This window comes from Gossypium hirsutum, chromosome A09 (genome assembly GCF_007990345.1).
Source record: "Gossypium hirsutum isolate 1008001.06 chromosome A09, Gossypium_hirsutum_v2.1, whole genome shotgun sequence".
Classification (NCBI taxonomy): domain Eukaryota; kingdom Viridiplantae; phylum Streptophyta; class Magnoliopsida; order Malvales; family Malvaceae; genus Gossypium; species Gossypium hirsutum.
The window spans coordinates 82,334,148-82,355,908 of record NC_053432.1 but is presented as its reverse complement, the minus strand read 5'-3'; the positions used below and the strand labels follow the sequence as shown (position 1 = coordinate 82,355,908).

Here is a 21,761-nt window from a genome sequence, read left to right as displayed (position 1 = left end):
ATGGACGCATCAAGGACTTAAATATAGGGGAATGACAACCAATCACAGTGCCTTTTTCAATGTCTTTATTAGTTTTTTTGCTTTTTTTATTGAAAGCATTTGACATCTTTATCTCTTTATTAGTACCTAATTAAAGGACCCGATTCCATTCCAAATTCTATGGGTCCATGGTGGTCATTGACTCATTGGTCTTCGTACAACTTGGTATAATTGTAGATATATCTATAATATATAAATACAAATTGCAAATAGACTACAAAGTAAATTACCATATTTTATATTTGCAATTTGAGCTATTTGTTTTTAGTTTTATAGTTTCAAATAGAGTACATTTAGATGAGAAGTTAAATATAAATATATATCTAAATAATTATAATTAAATGTTTAAAATTTAGGATTTAAGATTTAAAATTTATAATCAAATTAGTACAAAATACAATAGGCAAAAAAATGAAAATAACCAGACAAAATCTATATATCATATATATAGATGATGAGACTGAAAATCCAACAAACTTTGGATGCTAAAGGGTCTTTGCTTTATGAGTTGTTTTTTTATATGATTATCATGCTTCTAACTAACAATATGGGTTAAAAGTACTTTAGAAGTCTTTTGTTTTTTTTAGTCAAAAAATACGTAAACTAGTCTTAAATGTTAAATCAAAGAACAAATTAATTTTTTTTTGTTAATAATTTCATTCATTTATACTTGACTTATCACATATACCTCAAGCTAACATACAAGGCTCAATTCTTAACAATAGAAATGAATAGAATTTTTAACGGAACGATCAGCTTATTCTTTAATTTAACTAATAATGATTATTTTTTTTAAATAAAAAATGTAATTCAACTCCTAATATAAAGGGGCTTATGATACTTTTACCTACCAATACCTTATAGTAAATTTCTTAAAAAGAAGCTAAAAAGGATCATTCTTGGGTTTTATTTTTCAAACATCTTTTTTAGGTTGGATAATTATATTGAGTTTTTAAATTTAAAGTTAAATAAATAAAAGTACTAAATTAGGTAAACATTCCTAATATTAATTATTATATTTATTCATGAGATCCACACACACAATTTTAATATTAAATTATTCATCACTCAATTCAACAACCTTGAATAGAATAAATAATTTAGTTTGGATTTTATTAATAAGTTGTTTTATTACATCATGTATTTTTTTAATGGCTAAAATTAATAATGCTACACGTCAATGGTCATGTTACCATCATTCATTAATAATCCTTTCCTTGTTATTTTCCAAAGAATGGATTACTGGTGACAACCACTTAAAAATATTATATAAAGATATTTTTATTTTTATAATTTTAAAAAATAATATTATAATGGGTTCCGTTTTAACTAAAAATTTGATATATCACGATCTATTTAGGTTAATACTAGTCTATATCGGTGCGTACCCACTTATATTGATTAATACGTTATTATGATTTCTTTAAATCAATTTTTAATTTATTCCTTAATAATTTTTATGTTTTAAAATTACATTTACAATATAACATAATCATTAATTTAAATCATTTAACTTAATTAATCATTTAAAAAAATTATATTTGTATGCAAACATATTTCTATATGTGTAACTAAAGGTATAATACATGTATATTAATTTATAATTAGTTTTATTAAGCAATTAAAATTAAGTTATAAAGTATATGAATAATATTTAAAAATATAAATAAAATTGAAACGATGCGTCCAAAGTCAACACACACCAATATTCATATCCATCAGATATTTATTAAGATTCATGTGATCTACCGTCAAAAACTAAATTCATTTAGTTTTCGTATTTTTTAAATTTTTAAATTTAATTTTTGTACTTTTATTTATAAATTTTAGTTTTTCTATTTTTTAAATTTTAAAATTCGGCTCTAATTATTAACACTATTAAATCAATTTTGTTAAGATTTGGGTCTATTATAACACCATTTTTTTTTAATTATATTGGTATGAAGTGAATATCTTTTATTTCAAAATGTCATGATGATAAGCTTAACAAAAAAAAATTAATATTGTTAACAATTGTATTTAAATTTTGAAATCTAAAAAGTATAAACATTAATTCCTAAAAATAAAAATAAATAGAAATTAAATTCTAAATTTTTGAAAAATACAGGGACCTATGATGTAACTTTGCCTTTTTTTTTCAAACATGGTGCAAAAGTGTGTGAAAAGGTAGTGGGAGCTTCAAGCTGGAATGTATTGACAGCAAAAAAGCTAAAAATTAATTCACACTCAAAGAATAATATTTGTATAAAAAATTAATTTTTAAGAAAAATCAATAACTAATTTGAATTGTGGTGTTTGGGCGGTGTATAAAATACAAGTTAAAAAATTATGGTTACTTGAAGTGAACTGAGTTATATATATTTATTTATTTATTTTACAGTAAAATTTAATTTTTATAATGTGAAACAAATATTTTATATTTAAAATATGAAACTTAACTTTAAAAAAATACTATATAAAAAGTTGTTGATGATTTTATTTTGCTTGAAGATTTTAATTTTTTTAAATGTATTTATGAAAAAAGTTTTGAAATTTTACTAAATAATGTAAAAGGTGGTCCATGTATTAGTGGGATTGAATTAAATTAGTCCATTTATTATTAAATGGATCAATTTGATTCTTATTTGCTTCAATCGTAGTTCAATTCCAAACAAAATATTTTATTTATAGAATAATAAAAACATTTTTTAAAAACAGTAAATGTTAACTTTATTACAATTTGTCCTGAATTAATATTTTTAATAATACAAGGACTAAATTAATCTATTTAACATTAGAGGGACTAATTTGTTCAAGTCATTATAATAGAGAGACCTCTAAAACAAATTCACACAAAAAACTCTAAAACAAATCTTATTTTAGTAAAATAACTCCATAAATCCAAACCCCAAAATTAATATTGAGAAGAGTAATCAAACACATTTATCATCAACGGTTCAAAAAATCTAAGAAAAAGAAATTGACGGGATTGAAGTGACTCATCCCCAATAATACTGGGATTAAACTTTCTGTCCTTGTCTGGACATAATAACAACTTCATGTCACTAGCATAAAAATCAATTTGACTTTTGCACAAAAAAATAAAGCAAATTAACATTATTTATTTATTTTAATATTTCAATGAAGTGATGGTTAAACTAACCCATTGTTGTATATAAAATTTTAAAATATGTAAAAATATTACTTTTAAAAAAATATTTAATACTTTAAAAAAAATTAATGATTGAAATTTTTTAACGTCAAATAAATGGTTATATATATTTATAATTTGCAAGTACATTCATACAGTGGTAGATACAACTATTTACGGATTGAGTTATTTGTTTAGATTTAAAAGTCTGTTTGAAATTTGAGAAGATTTAAATAAAAAAATTAAACTCGTTAAAAATATGAATTGGGCTCAAACTTGAACATTTAAGATCCGAATCTGGCCCGATCTGACCAGTTTTAAGTTTATAATACTTTATATTATATTATATTTATATATTAAGTAATTTAGTACACATTAAAAAATAAACCTATACTAAATATATAATACTATTCTAATCTAAAAATTAAAATAATGTTAAGCTAACTATATAAAAAATTTCAATAAATAAAAAATTTATAAATTTATTAAATATTTAAAAAAATAAAAAATAAGATGGGCGGGTTAGAACAAAATTTTAGGCCTAGATTTTAGATCGGGCTAGACTTGGACAAGTATAAAATATGTTAATATCATATTTATACCCGACCTAGACCTAGCCCATGAGCACCTCCTCTGACACCCGTAAATTGGTAAAATTTTAATTTAGATCTTTTATAATTATAAAATTTTAAATTAATAATAATAAAATTATATATTAGTTCCTCAAAATGATAAAAATTTAAATTAACTATTTAAAAAAAAATAAAGATATAAGTTATTAAAATGATAAAAATATATTAAATATATATAATTTAATTTCGACCCGTTAAAAAAAATAACTTCACCACTACATATAAAATAAACATAAATTATGTAAAATAAATTTTATTTTAAAATCTATATAAAGTAATTTTAAAATTCGTGATCAATATCTACATCTTAATAAACTTACATAATAAGAAAGATTGAGTAGTGAATTCGTTAGATAAATACGTTGAAAAATCTATGTGGAGTGAGACTGTCCTAACTTCTCTATAAAATACCTAAATAATTAAAAAAACATTTAGATGATGGTTGCTGTGTTTTCTCACTCTCATTATCATAAATAGGGATCATCGACACGTATCCTTGGTTTTCATACTTTTTGGTAGAATTTACAAGATAAAACTTTCATGAGAAATGATAATGTCTTAACGGATTTGTTGATTTTGATTTTTTAAATATAAAGTTTATCTCTCCGTAATATCTCATTTTAACCTCTTCAAATGATTTTTTTAAATTTCGGCTTGAGCTTTGATTTTCGTGCAACTTTGCTTCGATCATTTATTTTTTATTAATTTTTAATAATATAAATAAATAAAATTTAAAAAAAAAACAATTTATTTTTTTATGCATCCTACATAAATTAATTTACTATTTTTTAAATTAAAAAAAAAAGACAAAATATAATAATTACTCTCAGTAAAATTGCCTTCATAGTACTTTTATTGGGTATATTATTGAATGGGTTTTTCTTTGTTCTGGAATTAACTCTTTGATGCATGTGGGTAAACTTTTTGTTGTTATTTCGCATAATATGAAAACTGAAGAACATAAAATAATATTTCTGGTCTGAATCACGTGTCAAGATCTTATCTAGGATTTTTAATAAAGATCAGATAATCGATTAACTTTCCCAGAATGTGAGAAAATTAATAAATTAATACCCACAGACAAAAGAAAATTTTTAAAAAAGTGCTTACTTTAAATGGGGCCAATATAATTTGTCGTAACACCCAAAAACGTGTAATATGACAGAGCCGAAGAAAACGATAGCTCTAACAGTTAATTATATTTCTCATTTACTACCACCACCCGTTAATTTTGTACTTTTTTTCCGGTAGAAAATAATACGGTGTTTGGTAAATAGATTTTTCAGTTTTGTTAGTTGATTTGGATATAGATGAAAGATTTAGTAGTTAAAATTTTTAATTGTAGCATTTGGTGAAGGAAAGTTTGTAAGAGTTTATTGAGTTAAAATCTTTAAAATAGAAAATATTGCGATAAACAATTTTTTTCAATAGTTAATTAGGAATGAGATATGTGAAATAATATATTTGATCATGCTTGCTAAAAAATTACTTCATTTGCCATGTGCTCTCAAACCTAATAGAAGTGTCAAAATATCAGTAGCCTTCATTCTCTCATTTTTACTTTTAGCTCCAAAGTCTGAAGTAAATCTAAAAAAAATAAAAAAAAATCCCTCCACCGTAAAGAGTAATAGTATCAAACATCTTAAAACTATGATATCTATTTTAAATTGATCTTTAAATTTTAAAATTTTTAATTGCATCATTAAATTATCAATGTTATATCAATAAAAAAGACGGAGTAAACGATAAAACTTTTGTAAAAGTTATGAAAACTTTAAAACCAAGATTTTTTACAACATCCGTTTTTACAATATTCATTTTAAATTATGCCACATAAGATTTGATGTGTTTTCTTTCATGGTTAAATTAAACAATTTTAATAATGGAGGACTTGATTGATACAATTTTGATAGTTTAGAGATGTAATTAGAACGCTTTGAAGTTTAGGGAGCAATTTTTGAGTTAATTGCACCAAACATCCCCAAACTATGACCCTCATTCTAAATTGGTCTCTAAACTTCAAAACGTTCTAATTATATTCCCAAACTATCAATGTTAAACCAAAAATGGCCTCCCATTATTGAAACCATTAAATGACTTATAAAATTTCATGTGACATAATTTAAAATGAAAAATATAAAGAAAAGTAAAATGTTGCCTCGTAACTTTTAAAAGACATAATGAATTATTTGACCTTAAACTTTATAAAAAAAAGTCATTTTAGTGCCCCATTTAATTTTTCGTCTTTTTTAGCCCTTAAACTTGTATTATTTGTCAAATCACTCCAAAATAGATAGAAAAGTCATGTTTTGTAATTTTGTTGACGTGACATATACGTGGATTGTCATGTGGATGATACATCAACATTTATTTTTTAAAATAAAAAAATAAAAAATTAATTTTTAAAATTTAAAATCTTTAAAATCATTAAAAAAAGAGTAAAGATTATATTTTTTAAAATTTAAAAATCAATTAAATATTGACATGTCATTCATGTGGCAATCTACGTGTACAAGCATAGTTAACAAACGTTAATTTTTCCATCAATTTTGAGGTGATTTGACAAAAAATGTAACTGCAAGGGTTAAAATGACTTTTTTTTTTTGTAAAGTCGAGGGGCCAAAAAAAGTCGTCCTTTTAAAATTAAAAACTAAAAGTAAAATAAAATAAAAAGACCGAGAAAATGATAGGTTTTGTAAAAAATTCAAAAACCTCAAAACCAAGATTTTTACAATATTATGTCAGATAAGATCTGACATCTCATTTAACAATTAAATTAACGATTTTAATAACGTAAAGACATTATTGATATAAAATCAATAATTTTAAAATGAATTTATTACAATTATGAATACAACTATGCAATTAAGCCCCTCAAATAAACAAAATGCTTTGGTGTCATTATTTGATAGTAATAATAAAGTCTTTGTGATTTATAGAGATTCTCTTCATTGTTTTAATACAAAAAATCAAATCTCTAATTTGACCTAGACTTATATTTGTGAATTTAAAATTCATTGTTTTATTTTTATTTTTACCTTTTAAATTAAAATTATATTGATTTTAATAAAAAAAACTCAATACATGGTTGAAGATGAATTTTTCTATATAAAAAAATAAGGATTTAAATCGACATTAATATCAAATAAAAAATTAAACACGAATAATTTAATCCCACCCTCAAAACAATAGTGCATCAGATTGGACCACCACCACCACCAACATCAAATGACATATTTTCTTAGGATTTGTTTTGTACTATGTAAAGCTTTGGAGGAAAAAAACATGTTTGGGTCGCAATCAAGGTTAAAATAAAATAAAATAATTGCTTTTCACGTTGTTTTTTATTTTTTTGGTATTCTAGCCCCTCATGCGTTGAGTTAACATCAACGTTTGAAGTTTTTTTTTTTTCGATTAAATTTTATAACATAATATATATTTTCAAGTGAGTTTGAAAGGACTGTGTTTTAGCTGCGTTTAGTGAGATTAGATATTATAACGTGAAATAGAAAGTAAGTTAAACGCATCGCATTACACCGCACCACTCATCTAAACTCACATTTCGTTTGGATATAATTAATTAAGCATAATTAAGAGATAAACTAAAGGAAATGTGGATTAAGAGAAATATAAAAAATACTATAATAAAAAAATGTAATGACCTGAATTTTACCGATACGGAAAAAGTATAATTTCGGATCTCTGTTTATGAAAAGTGAATTCGTAAATATTTATATAAAAATATTTACGAAGTAAAATGAGTGATTAATTAGAGTTTAATTAAGTGAATTTAGCTTAATTAAGGATAATTAGATAAAAGGATTAAATTGAATGAAGAGTGAAAGTTTAATTATAGAATAAAGAAAAGTAAAGGGACTAAAAAGGAAAATAAGCCAAAAAGGAGTGCCAAGTGTATGGCAAAAATAAAATACATGTGTAATTAATATAATACATATATTTGTAATACATGTATGTATTCACTTATTATTTAAGTAAATAATTAATGTATTTATTATTATTTAATTGATATTATTTGATAAATAAATTAAGTATAAGACAAGTGTATGGTAAAAATAATTTATATGTGTACCAATAGTATACATACACTTGTAATACACATATATGTTTGCTTATTATATAAGTATATTATATATTATTATTAAAAGTAAAGTAAATAAAAAAGGAAAAAGAAAGAAAGAATTAGAATGAAAAGAAACAGAATGTGGGACGAAACAGGGGAAGGAAGAAAGAAAAAGAGAAAAGAAAGAAGAAAAGAGAAAATTCAAGGTTTGAAGCTTGGAAGTTTAATAGGTAAGTCAATTTAGTCCTTTTTACTTAATTTTGATGTTTTAGAAGCTTTGGAACAAGATTTTGATGAAATTAAGTTGATATTTTGAAAGTTATTAGATTTCTAGATAATGTTCATGTTGAGTAAAATGATGAATTAAGGGCTAAATTGATAGAAATTCAAGTTAGAAATGAAATAAGGATTGAATTGTAAAGTGATTCATAAGTTTTATGATTTAAGGACTAAATTGAAAGAATTTTGAAATTATGGTTTTATGATGAAAAATAGATAATTATGTCTAAGTTTGGTTAAAAATTGAGTAGAAATAAAGTATGAATTAAGATAAAAAAAGTAAGTGAATTTAGTTAGGATTAAATTGAAATTAAAAGTAGAAAATCAACATTTTGCACTAAGACTATTATGGACAGCAGCAGTAGTCTAAGTTTGAAAAATCACCAAAAATTTAGAAATTTAATTAGAGGATGAATAAAATATGGAATTAAATCTTATTGAGTCTAGTTTCTTATAGAAGAAACGGTATAAGCAATTGAATTGTAAATTATGAGATATAATGAATTTTGTGAGACAAGGTCAGAATGAATTTGGGTTCCCTTGTTCTGAATTTGGAAAATCACCAAAAATTGGATAAAAATAATTAGAGACTTAAAGTTATATATTTAGAATCCCTAATGAGTCTATTTTCAGGAGAAATCAACGGGAATATTATCCGAGTTTTTTACTGTGAGATAATTAATTTTTAGTAAAGAAGGGTCGAAATTGTCAGACAGCAGAACAATGATAACTTTAAAGAATAAACTGTACTTATTGGCTAAATAAAAAAATTATGAAAATTTTATGGTAAAAAGATATATGAGTCTAGTTTCAGGGAAAATTAGAGGATCTTAATTTTGAGTTTTATAGCTCCAGATATAAATAATTTAGTGACTATGACACAGATGGACAGCTTGAATATCCATAAAAGTAAATAATAAAAATTATAGATAATGTTACTTACAAGTGTGTTATATACATTAAGGATGTGGAATGGAGAGGAGGAGGAGGAAAATATATATGAATATTCAGTTAGCATGGCGAATTTGCATGTTTTAAGCTCATGGACTAAATTGAATAAAAGTAAAAATTTAGGGGGTAAATTTTATAAAAATGTTAAAAATGACTAAATTGAAGGGAATGAATTGTTTTATTATCTAAATTAATAAATTGAATGAAATTATTAATTTAAGATTGGGTGAAATTTGGGAAAATGGTAAATTACCAATATGCCCCTAAATCTTGGTATTTCTGCAATTTAGTCAGGTAGGTTTGTATATCCTGAATGAGCATGTAAATATGACAATTTAAGTATTGTATCGTATTTTATATGATATTTTGATTTGAATATATGAAAAGGATGTTATATGAAACATGAAAATGAATACTAAATAATATAAATTAATTGAAATTATTCTAAAAATCTCGGTAATGCCTTGTATCCTATCCCGGTCTCAGGTACGGGTATGGGGTATTACAAAAAATCACTTTCATTTCCATTTTTTTCGGCTTGCTAAGATGTTAAGATTTAGCTTTCAATGTTTACAATTTTTTATTAGTTTGGTTCTTACTCTTTAAAAAATATATAAAAATGTTCAGAAACATTTGTGGGGCATGCCTCGCATTTATCAAACAGTTTGTAGACACTTACTAAAGTAAGCCAGTGACATCATGACGAGAAGGTTTCCAATGTATTGTGTTCCCCACATAAATCGGGTTTTTTCTTCCAGTTAAACCTTGCAATTTTTTCACAGTTAAACTCTGATTACTCCAGTGATATTTGAGTATGATTAGACCTCTAATCTTAGCCTATTTAAAGGGGCATTGAATCCATGTTTTAATAGGCCAATTAATAGGTAATTAAAGATGTACTACATGACTTTTCTTTTAGGGGCGACAAGATGTGATCACGGATAAGTTTTGGTGAGAGTTTTTCGTAATAACTATGGAGAGAATTTTGTACCCCTTTTTTAGAGAACTTTATGAGAGTTAGAACTTTGTTTTCGGGGTTTGAGATTGTAACACATTTAAGTTTATTTACTCCATATTGTATTCTCGTTTGTTTACTCATTTAGTGGAAAGCCGAAGCCTCATTTGCCCGTGGTTTTTATCCTTTTTGGAGGGATTTTCTACATAAATGTTTGTGTCTAATTTTCTCGTTTATTGTTCCTATTTGTTGCATAATTCGAGTTTAAACCTACAATATTAAATATTTAAAGAGTAAAACCAAATTAACAAAAACTACGAAAGTAGAGAGCTAAAATATTTATTTTGCCTTTTTAAATAATTGCTACATCAACAACTTTTACGACAAAATTAAATAAAACAAATAAAAAATAAAAAAATACAATAATTTAATATTTTAATATTTTAAATTAAAATATATTAATTAAAATTAAAATTTCAGATATTAATAAAAATTATTTACTTTTCCTTTGGTTAATAAAAAATAGTTGATTTTGAGGTATAGAAATATTGAGAAAGAGGATTGTTTCTTAATGATGCATGTGCTTATCTTCTTCATGACATAATTATTACACGAAGTTCTTTTCTTGAAAGAACGAACTTTTAGGATGAACTGAAACTTAAAATTGCATGAATAATATCTATAAGACTAAAATTCATAGTTTTAAAATTATAAAAATCAAAATTTAATATTGCAAAAATAATAATTGGATGTCCTAATAATGTATAAAATTACATTCCTCAAATCTAAATTTTAAAAAATATATTATTTAATATACAATTTTTTTTCAAATATAAAATTTTATTCCTTGGGTGTAAGAGTCCTACCATTAAATATATATTAGTATGATTCTCTACCCACACTTCTTCGCGATACGTTGATTATTTATCTATATCGAACTGTAAAGTAAAAATTTGAATGTTCAAATATGCTCTAAATCCCTATATGCTTTGTACATTTGAAATTAGTTCTCTAATTTTATTTTCAGGAAAATAATCATTTACTTTTCGAATTTAAAAATTCAAGTGTAGTTGTTACCATCGTTAAAATTATTCGATTAAATTCTTTGGTGTGCAATTAAAAAAAGGTTAAAATATTTCACTTGATTGCTATATAATAATAAAAATATCGTTAAAAATATTTATTATGATTTTTTTTTCTTAAAACACTCATTCAAAATCATCAGATGAAATAAATTTTTTTTTTCTATTGAAATAGTGTTCTCAAATTGATGCCAGTATTTTGATTGAAATAGTTAATAATATTAACTATTTAGACTAACTAATGATATTATAAACGTAGATAGGCCAAATTATTTAAAAAATTAAAATATATAAATTAAATATTAAATTTCTAACATAATGTGGAGGCCAAATTTAAAGAAGCTTATTCCCATTTTAAGGAAGCTTAAGTCATGGACTAAGTTAAGCTTCACTCTTTTAGTGTGATTATTGAGCCAAGTGAGCACAATATAATTCATGTTGAGTAACTTCTTTTAAGTGCAAAAACGCCGTGAATTATTTATAAGCTTGGTGAGTGTTTACAATTCTCGGTTGAGGAAGTTGTTTGAGGGACTAGATTCACACTAAAAGTGCGATTCCCAGGTTGTAACAGTTGAGTAATTGGTTGGGTTTATATTATTGTTTATATTGTGTTTTTTGTTTTAAATTCGTGTCTATACAAGGCTTCAACGTAGATTTACACTAAATTACATATATATTTGTTGGTTTTCTCTTGTTATCAAAGCTTGTTTCAACAATATTTTCAACGAGTTCATAGGTGTAGTATGATATTTAAATTCGTTAATATTATGATAAATGATATACAAATTTTAAATACCTTTTAAGCAATTAATATAGTTTGTTAATAAAATTTAATTTAAATATATAAACCATATTTTAAATGATAAAATTACATCCAAATAAAACTCTTACAAATTAATAAAAAATTGTAATTGATACAATAATTTATTCAATTTCGAAGTAACATTTTTTGGGCTTATTATTATTGTTATTATTGATAATTGAGAGAGGAAAATGAGATTATTCACCAAACTCTTATGCCTACAACATAATGCATTATTATTATTACGTAATTCTTATGTCTCTTATTATTATAATTTGTTGAAATACTATGATGTCATCTTAGTATGATTTTTGTTTTACTAAATATTCAACTCAAGAATTTAATAAATATATATATAAAAAATTATGGTATAATATATGAAATATAAATTTAATTTAGTTAATATATAGAATTTATGATATAAACTAATTACTTTTGTAAATGATGGATTTTTTAATTTTTTTATTTGGCTTGAAATTTCAAAAGCAATATTAAACAAGACATTAATAGATCGAATATCTGTTAAATATGAACACTGAAGAAAAAATGAACACTGTTATCATAAATGTCTATTTCAAGAATATTAAACTAAAAACCTGGATCAAAAATGATGTTAAAACAGTTGATTTTTCCCATGTTCATGATTCGATGTTTCAACTCAGATTCACCTCACTAATTAATATATATCTTACAATAATATAGTATTAAATGCAACGATTATATTTGATGGAAACAAAATTTAGATCATGGTAATTGGTACTCCTCAGCAAAATCACTCATAAAATATGAGTATACAACTTAAAAACCAAAAAAATCACCGGAATAAATAGCAAAAGCCGTTTTCAGACATGCGGATTTGCAGCACCTTAATGAGAAATTTACAGAACATAAACCATTCAACACACTAAGATTTTTGGGTCACATGGGTAAAATAGATAAAAATGTATATTTTGTAAGAGAAAGGGCATTCAACATTCTATTAATGTCTTCAGTGTCATAGACAGCCAGTAATTTAGCGGCCACTATTCAAATTTCTTGATAAGAGACAGGTCATTTAGCATTCTCTCAATGGCATCATCATCGTGAGCCCGTCCTTTAGTCTGCATATCAAGGACAATTCGTTGCCACAGGTTAAAACAAGTATAACAATTATATATATATGTAGAGAGAGAGAGGCCATTAAAACCTCAAAATCCCCTCCAGACATGCTAGACAATACATGTGAAAAGGAAGCAGCAATATAATCTAAACAACATCCAATTTGTATCAATTTTTGTGGTATAACTTATAGGGGTAGACAAACAGAAAGGCCAAATGGTTTTTTTTTTCTCAAACTTATACGGTACCAATACAAGTGAAAGGAGGATGAACAAATCAATTACTATCTGAACAATGAAAAGAAAAATGAGCATAAAAGTTGTAGAACTACACGAGTGTGCTTAGCAATTTTTACCTTGATGGAAGGCACCATAGCGATTGCTTCCTCCACAGTTTCAGGACACAGGTTGCCAAGAACACATAGCTGCATAAATAAAGCACAATATGAAGGTTTTTCTACATGGTCATTAACATCATAATTCTAAGTTTAATGCTTTAAAAAGTATAGATTCTCACCTCGAATTCAGCTAACTGATATCTACTCAAAATTCTGATCATCAGTTAAGGTTCACAATAGAGAGGCAAGTTAAATATCCTAAGAAAAGCAATAGAATATGCGCAAGCATTATTGTCATAAGGAGGAAGTATTAGTTGAAGAGAAAATAATGCGATCTGCTTTAATCAGATCATAGAAAAGTACTGACAATATGTTGAGATTTCCTTAAACTAACATCAGCTGAAGTTAGCTTAAACCTCTTTGAACTTCCACCATAAACTGATCCAACAAACCACAACACAATAAGAGACAGCTCCAAAAGGACAACAATTTATAGGAGAAAGGAGCACCCAAAAAGCTTATCAAGAGCAGTAAATATGATATGCTTAAATAAGGTCTATTTAACATTTTTGGAAATTTAGAGGATACTCTCGAACTTGTCTAACAGCATCTGGATTTTTATAACGGCTGAAGCGTTTTACATACTGCAGTGACTTCTCGAATACCCTGTGAAACAAAGACAAAAGACAATCATTCATCGCATCAAATGTGAAAGGAAATACAGCAATAAAGGCATGCAATTTTCTATACACATCCCATCAGAGGGTCCTTATTTTACAGTCAGGGTCTATTTGGTGAGCAGAATTAATGATATAATATGGTAAAATTAATAAGTAAGTTGCCTTTTTTCTATCTTATTTTGACTCATGCATATCCAATGCTGGCTCTAGCACTAGACAACAAAAGTGCCTTAGACCCTTTCGGGTGTGGCCAATTTGATTAGGCACATGTCTAGTTCACCTAGGCACACTTTACTATAAGGCGATAAGCATGAAAAGGCCTGCTTAATTGAAGGTCTCCATCATTTCTTTTACTTTTTTTCATTAGATATACCTTTACAAGTAAGAAAGGAAAGTATCAAAATCTATGATTCTCTCTATATTTGAGTATTCAACAAGAGACTTGAATCACAAGGAAATCATGCATATTGACCAATAAAAGAAATTGGAAGTTTTGTAGATAACATAGACTGCACTTAAGCATTTGTTACATATCTTAAGCTTTACATATCAATATATAGAAACAGACTTATAGAAAAAGTCATACATATACATATTGCTTTTTAATTCCCTTAGGCTAGGGCTTCTTTTGAGCCTTGTGCCCTTGACAACTCTGTTCATATAAAGTGCCATCTCTTTATTCAGCAAAACCCAACGATATATCCTTCACTCTCCCCCATAGCTTTCTACAATCATCTATACAGTATATCAAGTCCAAATAACTTTCTGATTGAAAAATATAGCAACCAGAAAGAAGCTACACCCTAATTAATCCTATCATGTGCACCAAACAAACCCCTCAGGCAAGAAAGTTAATACAAACAATAAGACAGATACAACAACTCTATTTACATGAAACAAAATATTGTCCCAAAGACCAAAAAACCGAAAGAAGCTTATGTTTAAAAAGGCGCTAATTGTTTTTAAAAATAATGTCGGCTTAATTAAACAGAAAACCCAGTTAGCCAATTACACAGAAATATTCAAACGAGGGAAAAATAAAAAGATCCAATTCACAATTGAGGTTGGTTATGGGACTCACTGGGAAACTTGATTCATGGGATCGTCAGACATTTGCTGAAGCTGCTCATACTTATGCTCAAGAATTAGAGCCACTTCACAATTCATCAAACACTTCGCCTTCAAAAACTCTATCCATAACAATCAAAAATACAAAAAGAAATTAGCATGTGGGTTTTAATAATTTTAAAGAACAACGGAAAGGAGGCTTACCTTCTCCAATTTTGAGCTCAGCTGCGTTTTCTTCCTCTTCGCCAGACATTATTAGAAATGCTCTCTTTCAGTCCCAAGGCAGAAGGAAACTGTTTTTTATTTTGGGGTTCCAATAACCAATTTAGAAATGAAGGTTTTGAAGTTTGAGATTTATGATGTCTGGGGTTTGAAATGGGATTGGGATTTAGGGTTTCGAATCGAATTGAGATTTTCAATGGATTTTTTATTTTCTACTTAAAAAAAATATAATTTACTAAAAATATTAATTATTGAGATTTATATGGATATGTATTATGATTATGGACCTCCCTACAACCTAAAGATTTTAGGTAATGAAATTGTAAAGCTAAGCCCATTTTAATGCTGCGCTTTTGCTTTTAAACATTACCTTATCTTTTTTGTTTTTAGAATTTGTTTTTTTCTTTATTAAGAAAAATAAAATGATATATATTAAAATTAATAAAAAAATTAAAAGTAATTTTCACGGTTTTTGTTTGGTTAAATTGTGAAAAAAATGAAAAGAAGTCTCGAGACAAGTGACATTTGCTTCGAGACAAGTGACAATAACCTTTTATATTTAGATATTAAAAAAAAACAAAAAAGGAAAATAAGATCTCAAGACACAACATGTAGTGTCCCAAGACATGTTAACTTTGAAGCTCAAATTTCCAAAAATAATTTATGGTCTAAATAGGTTTGAGTTCGAACTCTAAGTTTGTATTATATTTCTCTTAAATCTTGAATGACTAGGTTAGAAATTAAATGTGATTTAATTACGTGAAATATGTGTATAATTAATGTAAGTTGTTTCAATAATATAATGTGATGTCACGTGTTTGAAATTAACGATCAAATCGAGTGTGATATGAAACGATTGATAACAATAATTTTTTTAAATCATATTATATTAATAAAATAATTTATGTAAAATATTAATAATATTAAAATGGTATTTTACAGCTTAAAGGCGTTCTTTGTATTTTCCTAACTTTTCCCCCAATTGAGGTAAACAAAAATAAAGTAATTTAAATGACAGATATTTTAAATTATTGAAAATTTTTAAAATTTTGGAATTTCACATTCAAAATACTAGAAATCGTAATTGCATGGATAAATAATTGTTTTAGAAAAATTAGATTATTAGAATTTTATGAATTAAAAAAATATTATAAAAAAGAATAATGATAATAAAAGTAAATATTATAAAAAAATATGCAATTTGGACATAATAACATTTCTAAATAAAATAAAATATTAAAAATATATTAGAATTAGAAAAATATTTTAAAGTTTTAAGTATTTTTTTATTTTATAATAGAATTATGTAGGGTAAATGAAATAAAATATGAAAAACGAGGAATGAAATATACCTGACCATTTATTAATTATAATTTATTTTCTTTATTTGTAAGCTCAAATATCAATTTACGGTTTTGTTAGAAGAAAAAAAAGTCCCCAAGACACAAGGAATACATAAATGGACATTTTAAGAATTATTAGTGGTGTCTCACTGGACAAAGCATTTTCACTGGTGCAGGAAGGAGCCAAAGAGGACCAATGAGCAGATCGGACCTCCAAAAAGAAGGCAAATTTTTTTTCTCTTTCATTATTTTCAAATAATAATTTTTTTTACTATATTGGTATTTAATATTAAATACATTTTTAGTTATTATTTAAAATAAAAATATTTTAATATATGTTGTTAATCAATATAAATTTAATTACATAATTTTAAATAATTTATTTTTTATATAAATATAATATGAATAGTTTTAGAGAATAAATTATATCACTATTATCCTAAAAATATAGTTTTTAGTTATTAATACAATAATGTCGCGTCATTAAATTTTAAAAATAACAAAATATTATTATACACTCATCTATATATAATATATTCTCCAACTTAATTTAACTTTAATTAAACTACTTAAAATAATTAATTTTTTAAATTATAAGCAAACATCTTTTCTTCTTTTACAAATTTTAATAATTTTTTTCCACAAGTTAATATTTTTTTTTATTTTTGGGCAGCCAATTTTTTTAAAAAATAGTAATTTTTGTGCAAATTTTTCCATGTCATTGACACATAATTTTGGAAATTATTTCCATGTATTGACACATGATTTTGGTAAAAATTTACCAAAATCATGTGTCAATGACTTGGAAAAATTGTTGAAATGTTATTAAATAATTGAAAAGGACCATGGATAATGTGATAAGAAGGGTTTATAAATTAATTTCTCTATGGACTAGTGTATAATAATAATTTCATATCTTTAATTTTGACGGTGTAGCAAAAATTTATTGATGCCTAAAAACCTTAGTTTATAGGATCATTCTAATGTAAGTTATTCTCATAGTTTTAATGATCATTTAACATTAAAATTAATTTATTTTTTTGAAAGAGAAATTTATTAATTCATTTCATGAACAGGAATGTACAATTTGGGAGAAAAAACAAACCAACATAGGTCGTAAGTGGTGAAGGACAAACTCTATAAACACAACAAATGCTTGAGCCTCAACATTAATAAAATATTATGACACACTGATAATTGACTCTGTCACAACTTAAGCACAACATATCTAAAGTGATTGCAAGCATTTAATATGATAAGAAAATTAACCATAAATAGTAAAAATTGGCAAGAGAACTGAGTATCCACTAAACTAGAAAGGACGGTGATAAATCATCCTCAAAATCATTTGTAAAAGCAATACTAAAAAGCATATTACAATAGCAGACAAAACTTCTAAAAGTAAAAATTTATTAACCAATGTAAACAAACAAAAAATATATATATATAAAACTTAAAGACAATATGGGTCCAAACCGATTCGTAAAATTATTTATTATTCTAAAATACTCTGAAAACATAAATAAATTAAGAAACTAACGAAGAGACACTTATTTTCAAGAGAAATTGGTGGTGGCTGGTAGAGTTTCAACAACGACAAACATCATTATTTGTCTATCACAATTTTGTAAAGATAACAGAGATGCTCATAAAATAAATCTACAAACTTAAAAAAAATGGAATAAATGAGGAGGAAAATAAATAGAAAATTGGTGGGAGAAAAAAAAATTGAATCCAAACTAATATCCAATTACTAATTTTGATCTCATCACTATGACAATTAATTTTACCGTCCATCCAAATATATCATAATACATGGAAAACAAGAGTGTGGGAGAATAATTGGGGTAACCTTAAAAACATAGGTGATGGCATTCAATCTATAACATGAAATGGAATTGTGAAACTGACATGTCCCCATGAGTGGGCATGAGACAATAACAAACCTTGCATGCCTTCTAAAGGAAGAACCGAATCGACAGGCACTAATACAGTGGAGGCTGAACCATTAGGATCACATCATCATAATTTGTCATCAAGCAAGCAAGGATTATTGCAGATAATTTTAATCACAATAACAACAACGAGTTGCATGAAAAAGGCTTATGGATAAACAAGGAAGCTAGAAATTTTATTTGAGTAGAGACAAAATTATAAATTTTTTAAAGAATTAAAGTTAAAATTTCTGTAAAAATACTTAAATTACATTATTATTATTTTAGAGATTTGAGTGATTTATATTTTAAAATGGGCTAAATGGAAAATTTTCCATTTAAACAAGTGGTCAAGTGCATGCTTCCTTGGCTTCACCACCGATTAAGTCATCACATATTTAAAATTTATCAATTAAATCTTTTGGCCAGCGATTTTTATAGTTGATCATTATTATACTAATGTGATCGTTAACAATTGTTGTGTTGATTATTATGTGCTAATATAATAGTCCATGTCAATAATTGTTATTGACATGACGTGGACTGTCACCTCAATATTGTAACGACTAATTCAATTATCATTAACCATCACGTCAATTGAATAATAACAATAAAAATTATAGGTCAAAGAAATTTAAAGGGAGAACTTATATACCCTTAAGCTTTTTATCATAGAAAATACTCAGGTCCAGTAAAAGTGCATAATTTATTACATATATATGCAATAAATGGCGACTTAAGTCTTTTTCATAGTATTAAAATTCATATAAGAATTAATTTAAAATAAATTAATTATTCAATCATCATCCTATAAATACAGGAATAATCAAATCTAAGCCCAATCTCAATGCACTTTTCTAATGATTTGGGTCCCCCATTTTTCAAACCAACCAAAAATCAACAAGCTATTTGTAACCACAAAAAAGAAAAAAATCAGAACAAGAGAAACCAATGACTTTTCTCTTCGTGCCCCCCCAAAAAACCATCATTGCTGTGGGACAAAAGTTGGATTGCACCAAAATACTACTTGCCCATTTGGTCCCCCATTCACCGCATTTACTGCTTTCTTGGAAAGTTCATCACTCCCCACTACCTGTTTGTCAAAATGCTTCATCTACTAATCACCAAAATCACTTCCATTTTTACACCCAAACTTAGATATTTCCTCTTCTTTTACACAAAAACTGGATATTTTCCTCGTGTACTATTACTAACCATCAAATGAGTACATATCACCGAGTATGATGGTAATATACATCATATTTTTTAAAGGAAGGATTTAAATTTAAATTTTAAAGATAATATTACTAAGAAAAATAGTCATAAATCTCAAAAGGATATTCATAGATCATAAAATAAATGTAAAAAATAGGCTTAATATATAATTTGTTATATGAGTTTGACACTTTTTTCTAATGTGATACTTGTGTTATCTTTTATTTAATGTGATATTTGTATTTGATAAAAAGTTATACGTCTTGGTACTTAAATATAACAATATTAATTTTTTGTGTTTAATTCAGGTTTTAGAGTTGATTTAATGAAAATTCTTAATTACTTAAGAATATTAGTAATTAACTTTTATTAAATTAATCTTAAAACCCAAATTAAATCATATCTATTAGATTATATTTAACAAATTAAACAAAAAATTAAATAAATTTACAATTAACACTAAATTTATTCTATTAACAAAAATCATAAAAAAATTAAACCTAATAATATTAACAATTAACTATCGTTACATTTAGGTACAAAAAAATAAAACTTTTTGTCAAATACAAGTACTGAATTAGATACAAAAACAAAAAGTACCGTATTAAAAAAATTATCAAACCTGAATACCCAATAATATATTAAACCTAACGTATACCTTAATTATATAAAAAGTTTAGTAAAATTTATACCTTAATACAATGACACAAACTTGTAGGCTTTGTACGTGAAAAGGGATTTTACGACCTGAGAAGGAAAATATGCTTAAAAGTTTCTCTCAAACTTTTTAAGTATTTTTTTTTAAATTTATCGTATGTTCTTTTTTATAAAATAGTTAAAATTATTCGTATATTTTTAAATATTTAAATAAGAGAATAACGCGTTTTAACACATTCAAACTCACAGTCGTCTTACACTAATAATAACATTTATACCAATTAAAATAAAACTCAATTTATAAAAATACATATAATTAATATGACAATACTCAAATCTAAACATTAAAAAAATTTAAAACAAAAAAGCAAAAAAGAAACATTCTTTATTATTCCTTGCTTAATAAATTTTCCATCATAAATATTTATATATAAAAATTAAAAAATTCAGAAAAAAAATGGTTTTGTTGTGTTTCATCATGGCCACTTTCTCAACCCCACATTAGGAAATTATAAAATATAATATTAAAATATTATATCATATATTATATTTAATATTATATTGTCTCATTGTCAATCAAACATCACTTTCTAAATAATTGAAAAACAAAGCAAAGCAACAAGGTGTGGATGCCTTATCTAATCGCCTTTATAACATGGGCTACACATGTGACGTACACCAAAATCTGATTAGATTAGTTAAAAAATAATTGGTTTATATAATTATTGCTTATAAAGTAATATTCAACAGGATTATTAAATTAATATAAAAATAGGATTATTAAATTAAAAGGAAAACAATAATGATGAAGAAAGTAGCAAATGTCACATTTGATTGGTTTGGTGGTTTGATTATCGTTCAAGGGAAGGGAACCATTAAAGTTCAACAAATAAAGCATTTGCCTAATTTGGATTTGGTTCAATAAAAAATAAAAAAATATTAATATTATTCATTCTATTCAAATTAAAACATCAAATTTTGACTTTTCTTTTAATCAGATCATCATTTTATTTATTTAAAACATATGTTTCAATAATAATTTATTTAAAAGAAAAATATACCACAAGAATTAAATATTATTTTGTCTTTAATTGTTTTAATAAGTTCTTTTTTAAATCTTATTATTATAAATATAGATAATAATAATAATCTGTTTGACGTTTCAATTTTATAAAAAAATAATTTTAGTCTTTTTTTTCCTCTTTTAACATTTAAACTTGTATTGTTTATCAAATCACCTCAAAATGGATGAAAAA

The 21,761-nt window shown here is 25.2% G+C and overlaps 1 protein-coding gene across 1 annotated transcript; it reads right to left on the bottom strand.

The window, feature by feature from the left end:
• Positions 1-12,753: 12,753 nt before the first annotated feature.
• On the bottom strand, positions 12,754-15,721 carry LOC107928418 (DNA-directed RNA polymerase II subunit 4). The gene is made up of 6 exons (XM_016859642.2): positions 15,339-15,721; positions 15,148-15,256; positions 13,975-14,052; positions 13,566-13,599; positions 13,405-13,473; positions 12,754-13,051 (listed from the first exon to the last, which is right to left on the bottom strand). The coding sequence occupies exons 1-6, from the start codon at positions 15,385-15,387 to the stop codon at positions 12,974-12,976; spliced, it is 417 nt and encodes a 138-aa protein (XP_016715131.2). The 5' UTR covers positions 15,388-15,721; the 3' UTR covers positions 12,754-12,973.
• Between the last annotated feature and the right edge of the window lie 6,040 nt (positions 15,722-21,761).